This window comes from Sorex fumeus, unplaced genomic scaffold (assembly GCF_029834395.1).
Source record: "Sorex fumeus unplaced genomic scaffold, SorFum_2.1 ptg000232l, whole genome shotgun sequence".
NCBI lineage: Eukaryota > Metazoa > Chordata > Mammalia > Eulipotyphla > Soricidae > Sorex > Sorex fumeus.
The window spans coordinates 700,975-714,752 of NW_026606289.1; the positions used below are offsets into that span (position 1 = coordinate 700,975).

Below are 13,778 nucleotides of genomic sequence, written 5' to 3' on the forward strand. Positions count from 1 at the left end.
GGTGTGTTCCCAATGCTCAGTGTTGCCAGGAAGCCTGGGCCAAGGCGTAGGCCCTGTGCACCCGTGAAGAAACCCTTTCCTTGCTGCAGAGAACTGGGTGGCACCTCCTTGAGCTGCCTGGGGGCCGGAGGATTCTAAAAGCACCCCATTTTGGTGGCTGAGTCCTAGCAGTCCCAAGACATAGGACAGGCCCTTCCACAGTCGACACCTGGGCTGCTGTAGGGCAAGGCAGTGCCAAAACTCTGCAGCTGCAGGGTCGACTGGCCTGGCTCTGGGGGGCTGTGTGCTCACGCTGCACAGACCCTCCCAGCAGAAGCGGGTGCTTCCCAGGGGATCTCTGGCCTGAAGCAGCGCCCTCTGCTGGCAGCACACCATGGCTGCGTGAGAGGCTGGGAGCTACAGGGCAGAGCTTGCCAAGTTCCCAAGATTCTCGAAGCCACTGAGGGCCAGCGGGGTCATTAGCAAGGTGGACGCCATTTCCCATGAACCCCAAGTTCCCTGGAGACTGTCACTGCTGAAAGGGGGACTGCTCAGGGACATGTGCCGCCAGAAGAGGCTACCACGGTTTCCTTTCTTCCCAGAAGCAACACCCGGGCATGGGAAGGGCTGTCCAGTGCTGCTGTGCTGGCCTTTCCACATTACTCTCTAGGAGCCCTTCCCGGGCCCACCCCCAATCAGGCTGGGGGGGGGGGGAGAAGCAAGGCGCATGCGCCTCTCTGGGGGTAAGGAGGGTGTTGAGAGGAGCCCAGCGACTGAGATCCACACTGTGTGCTGGTGGCCTGGCTTTGCCCAGGCCGGAGGCGGGTGACACAAGCAGGAGCCAGTAGAGGTTTATTGAATGCACCAGGCAGGCCGCCCCTCAGGCCTGGATGTGGCTCTTGGCACTGAAGGCCAGGTAGTAGATGACCAGGCCGATGGCTGCAGCCAGCACTTCAGTGGACACCCACGGTCCATTCCAAGTACCCTGTAAGGAAGGGTGCAGACTCAGGATGGAGTGACCCAGTCCCACCCCGCCGTAGGAGGTTGTATCCCCCTGCTTCCAGGTACGGGGCCACCTTCAGCCACTCACCCGGTGGTCGACATTGACTGTGAAAAGGGGTGGGATGGCGGAAACATCTTCATTATTTCTCTGAGCCTGAAAGCGAGGACAGGAGTCAGGATGTTCTGAGGGCCGCCGGAGAGGCAGGGGTGGCCGCAGCAAGGCCCCCGGGACCCACCTTCCTCAGCAGGCTGTATGACTCCTCGTCGAAGAACCGAACTTCATAGGTCCCCGCGTGCGCACTCTTGTGCTCCAAACTCCAGGATACCTGGGAGACAGCAGGAACCCCCCTCCCAGTGCTGAATCCCTAAATCCTCCACCCACAGCCCGGGCCACTGTACCTTACTTACCTGGTACCGTCCTACATCCTGGCCCCGTGTGACAGGGAACTGCTTTCCACTGACGTCGGCATAGAGAGCCATGTTCTGGGGGAGACAGTCACTGGCTTCCTTTGATGGCCAGTCTAGGGCTGGCCCAGAGTGGGGGTGAGGCAGCAGGGGGACCTCCGGAGAACTACAGCAGCAAATCTGACAGCCCTAAGTCCCATGCCAGAAAGCCAACCTACCCTCCTGCCACTGCCTTCTCCAAATCTGAGGTGGGGGAACCCCATTACAACTGAGCCAGGAAGAAAATGCATGAGAACAGGTGGGTACCCCACGAGCACTAGACCCCAAAACGTCTAACTTCCTGCTTTCGGCCCCTGGGCCCCAGGTACTCTAGAAAGCAGTCAGCCCACAGCCTCACCTGGGCTCTGTTCTTGCAGGTTAGGGAGAGCTCCACGATGAAGACTGTCTCCGTAGAGATGACGGCGTCTGAGGTGGTATAGTATGACGGGCTGATCTGTGGCTCCACACAGGCCTCTGCTGCGGGGAAGGACCTGGGGCTATGAGTGCTGAGCCTGGGCAGACGACACCAGCCAGCCCCGAGCCCAGCAGTCAGAGCCCTCTGGGTCCTGCCAGGTGGCTTTCCCATGCAGTGTCAGAGAGCCACCAGAAGGGGGCCCTGCAGGCAGCACACAAGGCTGGGGTCAGTGTGACCCTGCACCGTGCACTCCCGACAGGGTACCCCCTGCCCTCCCACAGAGAAGGGTTCAGTGCTGCCCTCAGAAAGGAGGGGACACAATGTCCGCACACATGCCACAGACGCTGGAGAGGGTGACATCTCCCCGCGCTGCTCCCCGAGGTTGGACAGGCGCCCTCGTGGCACTGGGTGGCGCCGGAAGCTGCAGGTAGGGCGAAGGTGCAGCACCATGCCTCTTCTGGGCTCCAGCCCAGCCAGCCCCCGCGGGCCCCAATCGTCCCCGCACGTCCGCTCGGATCACTGGCCGGGGCGTGCTGCATCTCGGCCAGCCCGGATCGCCAGGGACAGGGAGCCGGGCCGCGTGTCACCTGCCCTGCCCGGGCTGGGGGCTGCAGGAGTGCAGCATTTCCCGGCAGGGGCGGGCGGCGGGGAAGGGCCGTGGCTATTGCACAGACGTCGCTGATGCAGGGGCGCGCAGTGGCCTCGCTGGGCCAGCGTGACCCTGCACTGTGCGCTCCTGCCTCTCAGAGGCAGGCCCGGAGCCCCACTTCGCCCGCACCCCTGCTCCCTCCCCCACGCACCACCTGCCGCGGGAAGGGTCGACCCGAGACGAGCCCCTGCAGGCCGCTACCTGAGCAGCAGGACAGGCCGGCCAGCAAGAGCAGCGCCAGGGGAGCGAGAGACGCCAGCGCCGCCATCGCCTCTTCTCCGGCGAGGGAAAGAGAACGGGCTCCCCTAAACACGCGGGGCCGACGAGGAAGCGCGACGCGTCAGCAGCCACGGTGGCCAATGACAGGCCAGCGGGCCGGGCGAGCCCGTGACGTCGCTGGCGACACCGACGTGTCCCCTCCCTGGACCAGGGGCGCAGCTGGCGGCCCCCCCCAACATGGCGGCTGCGCTCCCGGCGCCGGAAGGGGGTGTGGTCGCCGCTGCGGTGGCGCGCGTGCGCAGGGCGGGGGCCCGCTTGCCGCAGAACTTCGTGTTCCGCCGAGTTCTCGCGAGAGCACTGTCTGCGTGTTCGGACGTTCGGAGCCTCACTTTCCGCCATGGCGCTGAAGGTGGCAGCAGCTGCGGGCGGCGCTGCGAAGGCCATGCTCCGGCCGGCCCTCCTCTGCCGTCCTTGGGAGGTGAGAGGGCGCCGCGGGCCGCGGGGTGCGCCAGGGGCGCCTCGCACTTCCCCTCGCGGCGGGGCCGGCGCGCCCGGAGCGTCCCGGTCCCGATTGGCCGCCGGCCCCGAGGGGGGCGGAGAGAGGGCCAGGCGCGGGGGCTGATTGGACGCCCCTGCTGTCAAGCGAGGGGTCGGGCCGAAGTTGGCCCGGCTGCGGCTGCCCCGGGGTCTGCAGCGCGGGCTGTGGGAACCCGGGCGGGAGGGGAGAGTGGCCGTGTCGCTTCCCTCGCGACCTTGCGGGACACCCCGGGGGCGGCCACCCGCCCCGCCTCGCCTTTCCCGGAACGTCTGGGGACCGTCTTCCCCGGGGGTCGCGCCGTGGCCGGCCCTCCTGTTGCCTCGGGCATCCCCAGAGCCCCGCTGGCGCCGGAGGCAGTCGCGTCTGGGGGCGGTTTGCCCCCGTTCTCCCACCGGGATCCTGGGTCTTCGGGTCCGATTCATCTCCCCGCGCAGGCTTAAGCCTTCGTGGGAAGACGATTGCGGCCCTGGCGGGTGTCGCGCTAGAAGCTAGGACGGTCCCTGGACAGAGAGCCGATGTGACCTCTACGACCGGCTCTTTCACTGACCCCTGTGTGGTCTTTCCTCTGGCCACACTGAGGGGAGGGAACTTCATGTTCTCAAGGGACCCCGCCGGCTCTGACCTTTCAGAACTCCCAACTTTGCCCGAGCTCCACGTGGGCACACAGGTCACTTCCTGGGGACCCCACTCCAGGGACAGCCTACCTACCTTGCCAGCACTTAGGCTGGCCTGGCTCTGCTAAGGGGCTGCTGGGTCGTCTGGAGCTGTGGCATCGGCGTCTTCATGGTGCAGTACAAGCAGGGTGCTGGCCTGGGCTTTGCCCTGCCTGGGCTCGGGGAACCTTTAGAAATGAACTCAAAGCTTTGGTTCCGGGAGTGGGGGTCGGGGAGGAGGGATTCTGCCTCTGTTGCCTCTCGATCGAGCTGAATCTCAGAAGCAGGGGTACAGTGAGGCCTGGGGAGCGCCCAGCATATCTGCCTTTTGCAAAGATATGAGCAGACCACTCTCTGACCTGGAGGCTGTTGGGCACTTTGGCCAGAGTCCAGGAAAGTGCTACACCATGCTGAGCTGAGGGGCCCAGGGGGGCTTCAGAGGCCAGTGACAGGACTCGTCCCCCACCGCTCCCATTGGGCGGCACCCTCACTCAAGGGTCTTACACAATCCAGGAAACCCTTCTTGGGATGGGGCGAGTGTGCCCCTCCCCTCACACAGTCCTTCCAAGGGCACAACCAGTCAGCCCCTGTATCCCCGGGGACAGCTCAGCAAGGTCAGACTGTCAGGCTCCAGGAGCCAGTGACAGTGGCTTTGCACCGAGCTTCCACAGCCCCCACTTCCCCTTAGCTGATATGCTCATCATTCAAGAAGTGTTCCATGTGTCCCATGGAGCCTGGAACCTGAGACCAAGAGAGCCTCTGTGTCAGCTGTTGTGATCCTGCTGCGGCTCCCAAGCAGGACCCAGACACAAGCCACTCACCCTCTCCCCTCACAGAGGCTCCCGGGGGGGGGGGGGGCGTTGCAGTGAGCAATGGGCGGACCATCTCCCTGGTGGGGGAACCTAGGTCCCCTGTTGCAGTGAGCATTGGGTAGACTGTCTCCCTGGCAGGGGGAGCTGGGTCCCCCGTGTCTTCCTGCAGATGCCCTCCCCTCCTTTAACACCTGGTCCACTTGGCTGGGGCTCTTGCTGCCATCGAAGCCAAACTGGCTGTTTCCAGCTGACTTTCCCGGGTTGGTGGATATTGATCTCGTGGCCAGGAAAAAGGCCCAAGGGAGAAATCCACCAGGTCCCTGTGGCCTCCTGTGTGGCCAGTCCAGTTCCCTGAGCTTTCCTAGGGCCGGTACCGTGCACATAAGGGCTGGAAGCGGCGAGGGTGGGGGAGGAGACACAGGAGCAGCAGGCGCTAGGGGCAGTGGCGGGCATTGGGAGGAAGCCGTCTCCAGAGCTGGACGCCACCTGGCTTGTGATGCTCCGGCTGGCGCTCCGTGGGCCCCTCCGGGGGAGGCTCTATGAGGGGAGAGGGTGAGTGGCTGGTGTCCGGCCCCTGCTTGGGAGCCGTGGCAGGATCACAGCAGCTGACACAGAGGCTCTCTCGGTCAGGTTCTGGGTGCACGGGAGGCCTCCCGGAGGAACGTCTCAGTAAGTAGCTGCCTGGCGTGTGCGTGTGCGTGTGCGCGGGTGTGTGGGGGTTGGGGTCTGTGCACGCTGGCCCATGGGCATGCGTGCACGCGTGTGGGCTGCTCCTGTGCTCTGCACTCGTTGGGCGCCTTTCCTGTGGCAGTGTCCAGGTTCGGCGGTGGGTCCCCCTGAGCTCGGCTCCCACCGCAGCTGACCGTGTTCTCTTCCTTCTTGTCTCTCTAGCAGCAGACGATTGTGAGTATACTTTCCATCTGAAGGTTAGGTTGGGGCTCGGAGTGCCTCTGCCCCGGCACCTCGAGAGCAGCCCTGTCAGGAGTGGGTGGGCCAAGGTTCGGGCTCCATTCGATCGGCCAGCCCTGGGGGCCCATCCTGGGGGAGGATGGAATTGAAGCACCACCCTGCCCCTCCTCCAGCCTCCATCAGCTAAATATGGTGGGCGGCACACAGTCACCATGATCCCTGGGGACGGCATCGGGCCGGAGCTCATGTTACACGTCAAGTCGGTGTTCAGGTATGGCACCCCTGACCCCGCGTGGCCCCGAGTGTGTCCTCCAGTCTGAGCCATGGTAGGGTGGGCAGCGGCCAGAGAGGCATCCCGGTGGAGGTGCATGACCTGGCTCTGCCACAGGCATGCGTGTGTGCCCGTGGACTTTGAAGAGGTGCACGTGAGCTCCAACACAGACGAGGAAGATGTGCAGAACGCCATCATGGCCATCCGCCGGAACCGCGTGGCCCTGAAGGGTGAGTGCTGGGCCAGCATGTCTCCCTCCCCGAACCTCGCACACTTGACTCAGGCCTGGCTTGGCTAGGGAGGTGGGGTGGGGGCTTGGGCTGTTAGAGCAGAGTCTGTCTGCCGCTGTTGAGTTCTGGAATGGTTCCATCACTTCCTGTGCAAACTCTTGCTCATCGCCTGCTCTGTGCAGAGAGCAGGAGGGCAACGATGAGCCCAGCTCTGGAATCAAGTGGACAGACTGCCAGCCAGCCAGACGGCACAGAGGCCTTCTGTGGGCACCTGTCCAGGCAGGGTGGGACTCACGGCCGGAACGCAACATGTCACACCCTCTGGCCACCTTCTCTCGCCTCTCAGCATCTGCTGGGGCTTGTGTGGCATCTCGTGCTGAGCCAGGCCGGAAGTGGTCAAGGTCACATTGTTGGTGCCAGCTTGGCTGGTCAGCCCAGTGCCAGTTGGGAACAGTCACTTTCTGTCCAGACACCAGCCACACCTTCCCTGCCCAGGCTCTGGCTGTTCCTCCTGGTTGACTGACAATCCTTATCCACTCCTTCCTTAGTCCCTTCAGTCCTTCCTACTTCCCAAAAAGTAGCTATGTTCCAAGGCTCGTCTAGGATTTTAGAGCCTGTCAGTGAAACACTGACATGTACACACACAAACACACCAGTGAAACAAACTATCAGGGAGACACTCACACATATACATACTCCCCGTCGGAATGAGATATACATGTACACACACACCAGTGAATCACAGACACCATCAGTGAATAACATACCCCATCAGTGCAAACACACATGATCAGTGAAGCACGTCAGTCAACCAAACAGTCTTCTGTAAAATACAGCCGAGTGAACAGGTCACCATCATGAAACACCTTCAGAGAAACTAGGCAGTAATAAGCTCACTATTGGTGAAATGCATTAGTCGGTGAAAGGCAGACACGATCAGAAACACAGGAGAAAGGCACACAACGTCCGAGAAACACAGCATGGTGAAATGCACACATGTCGTCAGTGAAAGGCACACACCATCAGAAACACACTGCATGGGTGAAATGCACATGTCAGTGAAAAGCACGTATCAGAGAAACACGGCATGGGTGAAATGCACACACAACCATTATGGATGCTTTAAACACATCAGTGAAATGCATCATATGTGGAATATACCTTCAGTAAAATGCGTGTTGTCAAAGAGCATCAGTGTGAAAATTCTCAACAGTAAAATACACAGTTCGTGAAAAGCAAGACATCAGTGAAACATGCACATCAGTGAAATGCAGCATCATGAAAACAACTTCAGAGAAATGCACATCAGTGAAGCAGCCACTGGTGAAACATCTCAGTGAAACACACGAGTGAAATGCACCGTAAATGAAGCACATCAGAGCAAACGCACACACATCACTGAAAAACACTCCCATCGGTGAAACATCAATGGAACATACACACCCATATCCGTTTAAGGCACACAGTATCAACAGATATCTGCGAAATACTGCACCCTGGGTCAGGTGTATCCCTGAAACACCACCGGTGGATATACATAGCACTGGTGAAACATCAGTCCACAGTAGAGGCAGGAAACGCATACCATCAGTGAAACACATCCGCCAGGGAAACAGATCAGCAGTGAATCACAACAGTCAGTGAAACACGTACACAACATCAGTTGAGCACACTGGCAGTGCAAAACACTCCAGCAAGATAGCACAGATGATCAGTAAGCGCCAACAGTGAGCATCGTCGAGCTCCCAGTCCATGAAGCTACCAGCACGCTGGAAGCTCCCACAGCTCCCTGAAATCCACGGAGCCCTGCGAGGCACTCGTGCTGCTCTCTGGGAGAGGCCCCTCTAGTGGCAAAGGAGCGGCCTTTGCCTACCGCCCCTGAGCCTGGGTTGCTGCCAGCTCCTCTGACCTCTTTCGTCCCGTAGGCAACATTGAAACGAACCACAACCTGCCCCCTTCGTACAAGTCCCGGAACAACATCCTCCGGTGAGCGCCGGTGCCCAGGGCGGGAGTGGACTGGTATGCCAGCAGGATGAGGGCACTGGTCATTGCCTCTCATTGCCTCTCTGCCCTCAGCACCAGCTTGGACCTCTATGCCAATGTGATCCACTGTAAGAGTCTGCCCGGCGTGGTGACCCGACACAGGGACATAGACATCCTGATCGTGCGGGAGAACACGGAGGGGGAGTACAGCAGCCTGGAGCATGAGGTGCGTGCGCCGGGCATGTGTGTGTCCGTGTGTGCATGTGGTTGTTGGGGAGGGGTGCAGGCAGGCTGGGCTTCACCGCTCCTTGTTCCGTCCTCAGAGTGTGGCGGGTGTAGTGGAGAGCCTGAAGATCATCACCAAGGCCAAGTCCTTGCGCATTGCCGAGTACGCCTTCAAATTGGCCCATGAGAGCGGGCGCAAGAAAGTGACTGCTGTGCACAAGGCCAACATCATGTACGTCCCCCATCCCCTCAGCTGTGCCTGTGCCCTTGGGCCCTGCTGGCGCATGCTGGAGGGTGACCAGGCTTGTTTGCCCCTTAGGAAGCTGGGCGATGGGCTCTTCCTACAGTGCTGCAAGGAGGTGGCGGCCCGCTACCCACAGATCACCTTCGAGAGCATGATTGTGGATAACACCACCATGCAGGTAATGAGCGGGGCTGCCTGCCCCCAGGCCCAGGCCCAGGCCCGGGCCTCCCAGGCCTTGACTCCTGTCTGCCCTCCTGCCCCACAGCTGGTGTCACGGCCCCAGCAGTTTGACGTCATGGTCATGCCCAATCTCTACGGCAACATTGTCAACAATGTGTGTGCAGGCCTGGTGGGGGGCCCCGGGCTTGTGGCGGGTGCCAACTACGGCCACGCATACGCGGTATTTGAGACGGTGAGTGCCCTCAGCCATGCCTGCTCGCCCTGCCCTGCCCTGCCCTGTCCTCTTCTTGGCAGCAGACGAGTGGTGTAGCTGTGGGGGTATTTTCATTGCCCGGAAGGCACCCGACCCGATTGGAGGTATCACCGCTGTGCCTTTGCTCCCCGTCTCTGGCTTTGCCTTGGCAGGACATGGGTTCTGTGTCTCGCAGTTAGACCGGAGCTGTGTCCTGTGCCTGCTTATTTCCCCACGCACATGGCAGTGCTAGGCCGCCCACCTCTGCGCTCTCCTTAGGTTGTTTGTTTGAAAACTTAAGGTTGGGCCGGAGAGATGGTACAGCAGGGAAGGCGCTCTCCTGGCACATGGCCGACCCTGGTTCAGCCCCTGAGCACAGCTGGGCTGTGGCCCCCAAACAAGCCCGAACCAGGTCAAATGCACGTGGCAGAGTGAGACTGTTTGCAAAGAAGCATGTGCACGTGCACCCAGATGCCTGGCACCAGACGAAGCGTGCACGTGCACGAAACCCGAGGCAGTGCACGTGCGTGTGCACAAAACCAGAGGCATTGTGCATACGCGTGAGCGTGCATGGAACCAGAGGCGGTGTGCATACGCGTGCATAGGCGCCGCTCCGCAAGGACCACACCAACGCACACGTGCGCCCTCTTGCCTCTCCAGGCCACACGGAACACTGGCAAGAGCATTGCCAACAAGAACATCGCCAACCCCACAGCCACGCTGCTGGCCAGCTGCATGATGCTTGACCACCTCAAGTAAGTGGCGTCCCGGCGGGCCCCAGCCCCCTTGCTGCTCCCCCGCTGAAGACAGCTGTTCCCCTTTAGGCTCCACTCCTACGCCAAGTCCATCCGCAAGGCCGTCCTGGCGTCCATGGACAATGAGCACGTGAGGTTCCCCCCACCCCCTCCCTGGGGCAGGCCCCCCGTTGCGTGCAGCGCGGAGGGAGTGCTCCAGCGGCCCATCTCCGCAGATCCATACCCCGGACATCGGAGGCCAGGGCACCACCTCGGAGGCCATCCAGGACATCATCCGCAATATCCGCGTCATCAACGGGCGGGCTGTCCTGTGAGAGTCCCCCTGCCCCGGTCCCCCGGCTCCCCCACACCCAGCCAGCTCGGCAGGTGGGCCCAATAAAGCAGCTTCAGGCACTCCGAACGCGTGTCAGCTGCGGCCTTTATTTTAGCACAAACCCGTGTGGGAGCAGAGCTAGTGAGGGGGCGGGCTGGGGCTGCGGGGTGTGCGCTGCAGGTGGGCGGCGGCGGCGGGCTCGTCGGGCGCCCCTCCCGGGCCTAGGGGTTGAGCCATGGGTGCTGCAGGCAGTCGGCGGCACTGGCGCGCTTCTCGGGGATGTACTCCATCATGGGCAGCAGGAAGGCGCTGAACTGCGTGGCCTGCTCCAGAGGCCACTCGTACTTCTCCATGAGCACTTCATACAGGCCCCAGTGCTTGAGGTTGTGGATGTGCCGCAGCTCCCCTGCAGGCCGGCACGGGAGGCTGTGGGTGCAGCCCTCACGCCCCAGGGCCCCCTCCCCAGGGCCACTGGGCAAGACGGCGAGCCCCACCTCGGCGGTTGAAGAACTCGCGAGAATAGCGGCCCGAGAGGGCAAAGGCTGGGGGGATGTCTCCCAGGAGCTCCACGATGTGGGCGATGTGGTCTGTGGAAAGAGGGGAGGCTGGGAGGCGGCTGGGAGGCCCGGGGGCCCGGCCCGGCCCAGCCCAGCCCAAGGAGTGCCCTGTACCCTCATCTCGACTGTAGTCTTCTCCAGAGTGGGGCTCGAACAAGTAGTCTCCGGTGGCCAGCTCGAAGGCCTGTGGGAGGGGTGGGGGGTGAGGGGGAAGGGGCTGAGATGCGTGGGTGGTGGCCGGCGCCCCAGCACATGACCTACCATGCACGCCGTACTCCAGATGTCGGCCGGGGGCCCGTACTCGGCGCCGATCAGCACCTCCACGGCCCGGTACTGCCGAGTCTGGATATCCTCCGTGAAGTGCTTGTGCTGCAGGCAAGGGCAGCCTTGGGGAGTCGCCTCTACGGCCCCAGGCCCCACCCCTGCTGCCGCATGCACCAGGTTGGGGCGCCCGGCTCATACCACCCAGCAGGCATTGCCCAGGTCCGCAATCTTGATCTTGATCTTGTCTGCGTTCTGGGGTTCTAGGGGGTTCACCAGGAGGTTCGAGGCCCCAAATGGTGCTGAAGAAGGATGAGTGGGGAGTCGCCGGGCCCGCCTGCTCCTCGGGCCCCTGCCCTGCCCCCGCCCCGCCCCCACTTACTGCTGGGAGAGAGGAGGCCCCCTGCCTCCCGCTGGTTGGACGCGCTGGACAGCACCGAGCAGGAGGCGGCCGAGAAGAGGGAGCCCGAGAAGCCCGACGTTTGCGAGCCGGGGCTGGGGCTGCGCTCCCCGCCAGGCCCGGGCGATGACGCTGGCGAGCGGCCGCCCTGTGCCCCCCCAGGGTGGCAGCCCGAGGAAGACGTGGAGCCAGCATCTGGGGAAGCAGCGGGGGCAGCGGTGAGCCGCGGCCCCGAAGCACCGCTCCGGCTCGACGGCCCCGACCCGGCCCGCGAGCTCGCACCCTCAGCCCGGGCCTCCGCCGCCGCCGCCGCCTCGTCCATGGCATCCAGCTGCCGCAGGTCTCGCAGCCGCTCCTCCAGCAGCAGCTTCTGCTGCCTCCGCTTGCGGCGCAGCTTCTTCTTCTTGTTTTTGGACAGTTTCCCCACCTGCTGACACAGCCGGGCTCACCCCGGGGACCGCCCCCTGCCCCACTTCTGACCGCCTCAACGGTGGTGGGGCCCCGGGAGGGGGGTCCTGACTCACCGTGACCTCCTCAGGGGCTGTGCTGACTGGGGGCAGGCGGAGAGAGAAAGGAAGGGACTCAGGGGTGGCCCACACCCAGCCTGCCCGCAGGCCCGCGGCGCCGCCCAGCAGCTGGTACCTGTGGAGCGGGACGGGGGCGGGGCCCCGGACTGCTGCCACTCGGTGGCCTCGGTGGCCAGGCGGCGGATGTAGGCATCCCCCACGCACAGAAGGATGTTCTCAGGCTTGATGTCCGTGTGGATGATTTTGCACTTGGTGTGCAGGTAGTCCAAGCCGTGCAGCACCTGTGGGCCGTGCGCTCCTGAGCCGCCCTGTGGCAACCACATGCCCGAAGCCCGCGGCCCCGACGCTCACCTGCCGCACGATGCTCTTCACACAGGGTACTGGCAGGCCCTGGTAGTTGGACTTGATGATCCACTTGAGCAGCTGGTGGCCCAGGACCTCCAGCACCATGCAGACATCTGGGGCAGGGAGTGAAGGGCAAGTGGGCGGCACACGGCTGGGCAGTTCAGAGGGGCAGCAGGGCAGACTGGATGGTCCTGGAGGTCACCAGCCCTGCCATCCCAGTGTCCCTGGGCATCCTGGGGAGAGGGCCATGCTCCCATGCGAATGTGGTTTGGGAAGGCCTAGCCTCCCGGAGGGAGCGTCTCCATCCAGACGCCAACCTGGAGACCCGCCCCCAGCTCACCACAGATCTGGGCTTGTGGAGGGGCAGGTCTAAACCACAGGCACCAGATCTCTGTCTGTCTGTCTGTCTCGCACACGCACACGCACAAACACACACTGCTACACTCTGCCGGGCTGATTCACTACTCCCTCAAAGGATACGGACCCCGTTAACCCCCGAGATCTTGAAGTCATCGATGAGCTGGACAATGGTCTCTCTTTTGGGGTCACTCGGGTCACTGTCTCGGACCTGAAACAAAGGGCAAGGGGCCACCCGTGGATCCAACCAGCTCGCCTGCGATCCCACCCCTGCCCACCAGTCCTCAGCAGCGGGCAGCTGAGAGGCAGTGGGGTCGGCGGCTGGGGGAGCGGGTGGGGAGGGGCCTCACACATTTCAGGAGCTTGATCTCATCCACAGCTGTCTCCGTGTAATGCCCGCCACTCTTCACCACTTTCAGGGCCACCAAGCGCTTGCGCCTGCAGCACAGGGAGCGCTTGGGCAGCCGCCGGCGCAGGGCCGCCCTCCCAGGAGACCCTAGGCCCGGGGCGGAGGGGTCGCTCACTGGATGTCCCAGCACAGCCAGACGGTGGAGAAGTGGCCCCAGCCCAGCTTGCGCACCACGTGGTACCTCCCATTGAACAGGTCTCCGATCTTCACGGGGTAGTAGCCGCCTGCGAAGGGGCCGAGAACGGTGGGGGCGTGCCGGCCCGCGCCCTGCCCCCGCCCGGCCCTGCGCGGGCGCTCCGGGCCCGGCCTCACCCTTGCAGTAGTCCTTGGGGTCCTCCTGCTCCTCATCGTCGGAGCCCAGGGGACCCTGCAGCATCGGCGGCGCCGACGCGGCCCCGGCGGACGCGGAGGCCGGCGAGCTGCGGGCGGGGCGGGCGGGCGGTGAGCACGCACTTGGGGCGCCGGGGCCCCGGGGCCTGGCCGAGCCCTACCTGCTGCTGCTGCCGCCGCAGTCCCCACCGCCGCCGGCGCTGGCGCTCATCGTGGCCCGGCTCGCAGCTCCAGCGCCCCGGGCGGCTGCTCTCTGGGCCCGGCCGCGGCCCTCACATTTATAGCCTCGGCCGCTGATCTCACCCGCCTTTATAAATAGCCTCCCAGCTGCTCGGCTGTGGGCAAGGTATGAGGCCGGGAGGGGGCGGCGCGGCCCGAGGCCCTGGACCGCCCGCCCTGCGCCCTGAGGCCCCTGCCCCCACCGCTGAGAGATGACGGCCCCCAGGCTGGCCCCCATGAGGCCCACCCACACGGTGACGCTGTGTGGCCGCTCTCCCAGGCTGAGCCCCCGTGCCACGGGGAGGGGGGGCGCGGCGGGG

General features: G+C 63.5%; 3 protein-coding genes across 3 annotated transcripts; 1 reads left to right on the forward strand and 2 right to left on the reverse strand.

Annotated features, from left to right (window-relative positions):
- Positions 1-772: 772 nt before the first annotated feature.
- SSR4 (signal sequence receptor subunit 4) lies at positions 773-2,945 on the reverse strand. Its single transcript, XM_056108713.1, has 6 exons — positions 2,691-2,945; positions 1,784-1,902; positions 1,390-1,464; positions 1,218-1,307; positions 1,070-1,135; positions 773-964 (listed from the first exon to the last, which is right to left on the reverse strand). The coding sequence occupies exons 1-6, from the start codon at positions 2,755-2,757 to the stop codon at positions 860-862; spliced, it is 522 nt and encodes a 173-aa protein (XP_055964688.1). The 5' UTR covers positions 2,758-2,945; the 3' UTR covers positions 773-859.
- A 77-nt stretch (positions 2,946-3,022) lies between these two features.
- Positions 3,023-10,105, forward strand: IDH3G (isocitrate dehydrogenase (NAD(+)) 3 non-catalytic subunit gamma). The gene is made up of 13 exons (XM_056108716.1): positions 3,023-3,186; positions 5,342-5,380; positions 5,603-5,614; positions 5,794-5,891; positions 6,009-6,121; positions 8,047-8,107; positions 8,198-8,330; positions 8,428-8,561; positions 8,649-8,751; positions 8,839-8,985; positions 9,646-9,740; positions 9,810-9,870; positions 9,956-10,105. Exons 1-13 carry the CDS (start codon positions 3,106-3,108, stop codon positions 10,052-10,054), a joined length of 1,176 nt encoding a protein of 391 aa, XP_055964691.1. The 5' UTR covers positions 3,023-3,105; the 3' UTR covers positions 10,055-10,105.
- Positions 10,106-10,220: 115 nt separating this feature from the next.
- SRPK3 (SRSF protein kinase 3) lies at positions 10,221-13,723 on the reverse strand. Its single transcript, XM_056108690.1, has 15 exons — positions 13,401-13,723; positions 13,222-13,328; positions 13,025-13,133; positions 12,851-12,938; positions 12,624-12,711; positions 12,150-12,256; positions 11,914-12,079; positions 11,796-11,821; positions 11,554-11,698; positions 11,254-11,466; positions 11,073-11,173; positions 10,872-10,979; positions 10,725-10,794; positions 10,548-10,640; positions 10,221-10,459 (listed from the first exon to the last, which is right to left on the reverse strand). The coding sequence occupies exons 1-15, from the start codon at positions 13,694-13,696 to the stop codon at positions 10,275-10,277; spliced, it is 1,902 nt and encodes a 633-aa protein (XP_055964665.1). The 5' UTR covers positions 13,697-13,723; the 3' UTR covers positions 10,221-10,274.
- Positions 13,724-13,778: the final 55 nt, after the last annotated feature.

What these genes read in the sequence shown, in the direction of transcription:
- SSR4 (XM_056108713.1), bottom strand. Translation starts at nt 2,757, where the DNA reads ATGGCGGCGCTGGCGTCTCTCGCTCCCCTGGCGCTGCTCTTGCTGGCC. An exon ending in AGGATGTAGGACGGTACCAG is followed by an intron (nt 1,308 to 1,389) that starts GTAAGTAAGGTA and finishes GCTGTCTCCCAG; the next exon opens with GTATCCTGGAGTTTGGAGCA. An exon ending in CAGTCAATGTCGACCACCGG is followed by an intron (nt 965 to 1,069) that starts GTGAGTGGCTGA and finishes CCTTCCTTACAG; the next exon opens with GGTACTTGGAATGGACCGTG.
- IDH3G (XM_056108716.1), top strand. Translation starts at nt 3,106, where the DNA reads ATGGCGCTGAAGGTGGCAGCAGCTGCGGGCGGCGCTGCGAAGGCCATG. An exon ending in TCCTCTGCCGTCCTTGGGAG is followed by an intron (nt 3,187 to 5,341) that starts GTGAGAGGGCGC and finishes TCTCTCGGTCAG; the next exon opens with GTTCTGGGTGCACGGGAGGC. An exon ending in TCCCGGAACAACATCCTCCG is followed by an intron (nt 8,108 to 8,197) that starts GTGAGCGCCGGT and finishes CTCTGCCCTCAG; the next exon opens with CACCAGCTTGGACCTCTATG.
- SRPK3 (XM_056108690.1), bottom strand. Translation starts at nt 13,696, where the DNA reads ATGGGGGCCAGCCTGGGGGCCGTCATCTCTCAGCGGTGGGGGCAGGGG. An exon ending in GGCGGAGGCCCGGGCTGAGG is followed by an intron (nt 11,467 to 11,553) that starts GTGCGAGCTCGC and finishes CTGCTTCCCCAG; the next exon opens with ATGCTGGCTCCACGTCTTCC. An exon ending in GGGCCTCCTCTCTCCCAGCA is followed by an intron (nt 11,174 to 11,253) that starts GTAAGTGGGGGC and finishes ATCCTTCTTCAG; the next exon opens with CACCATTTGGGGCCTCGAAC.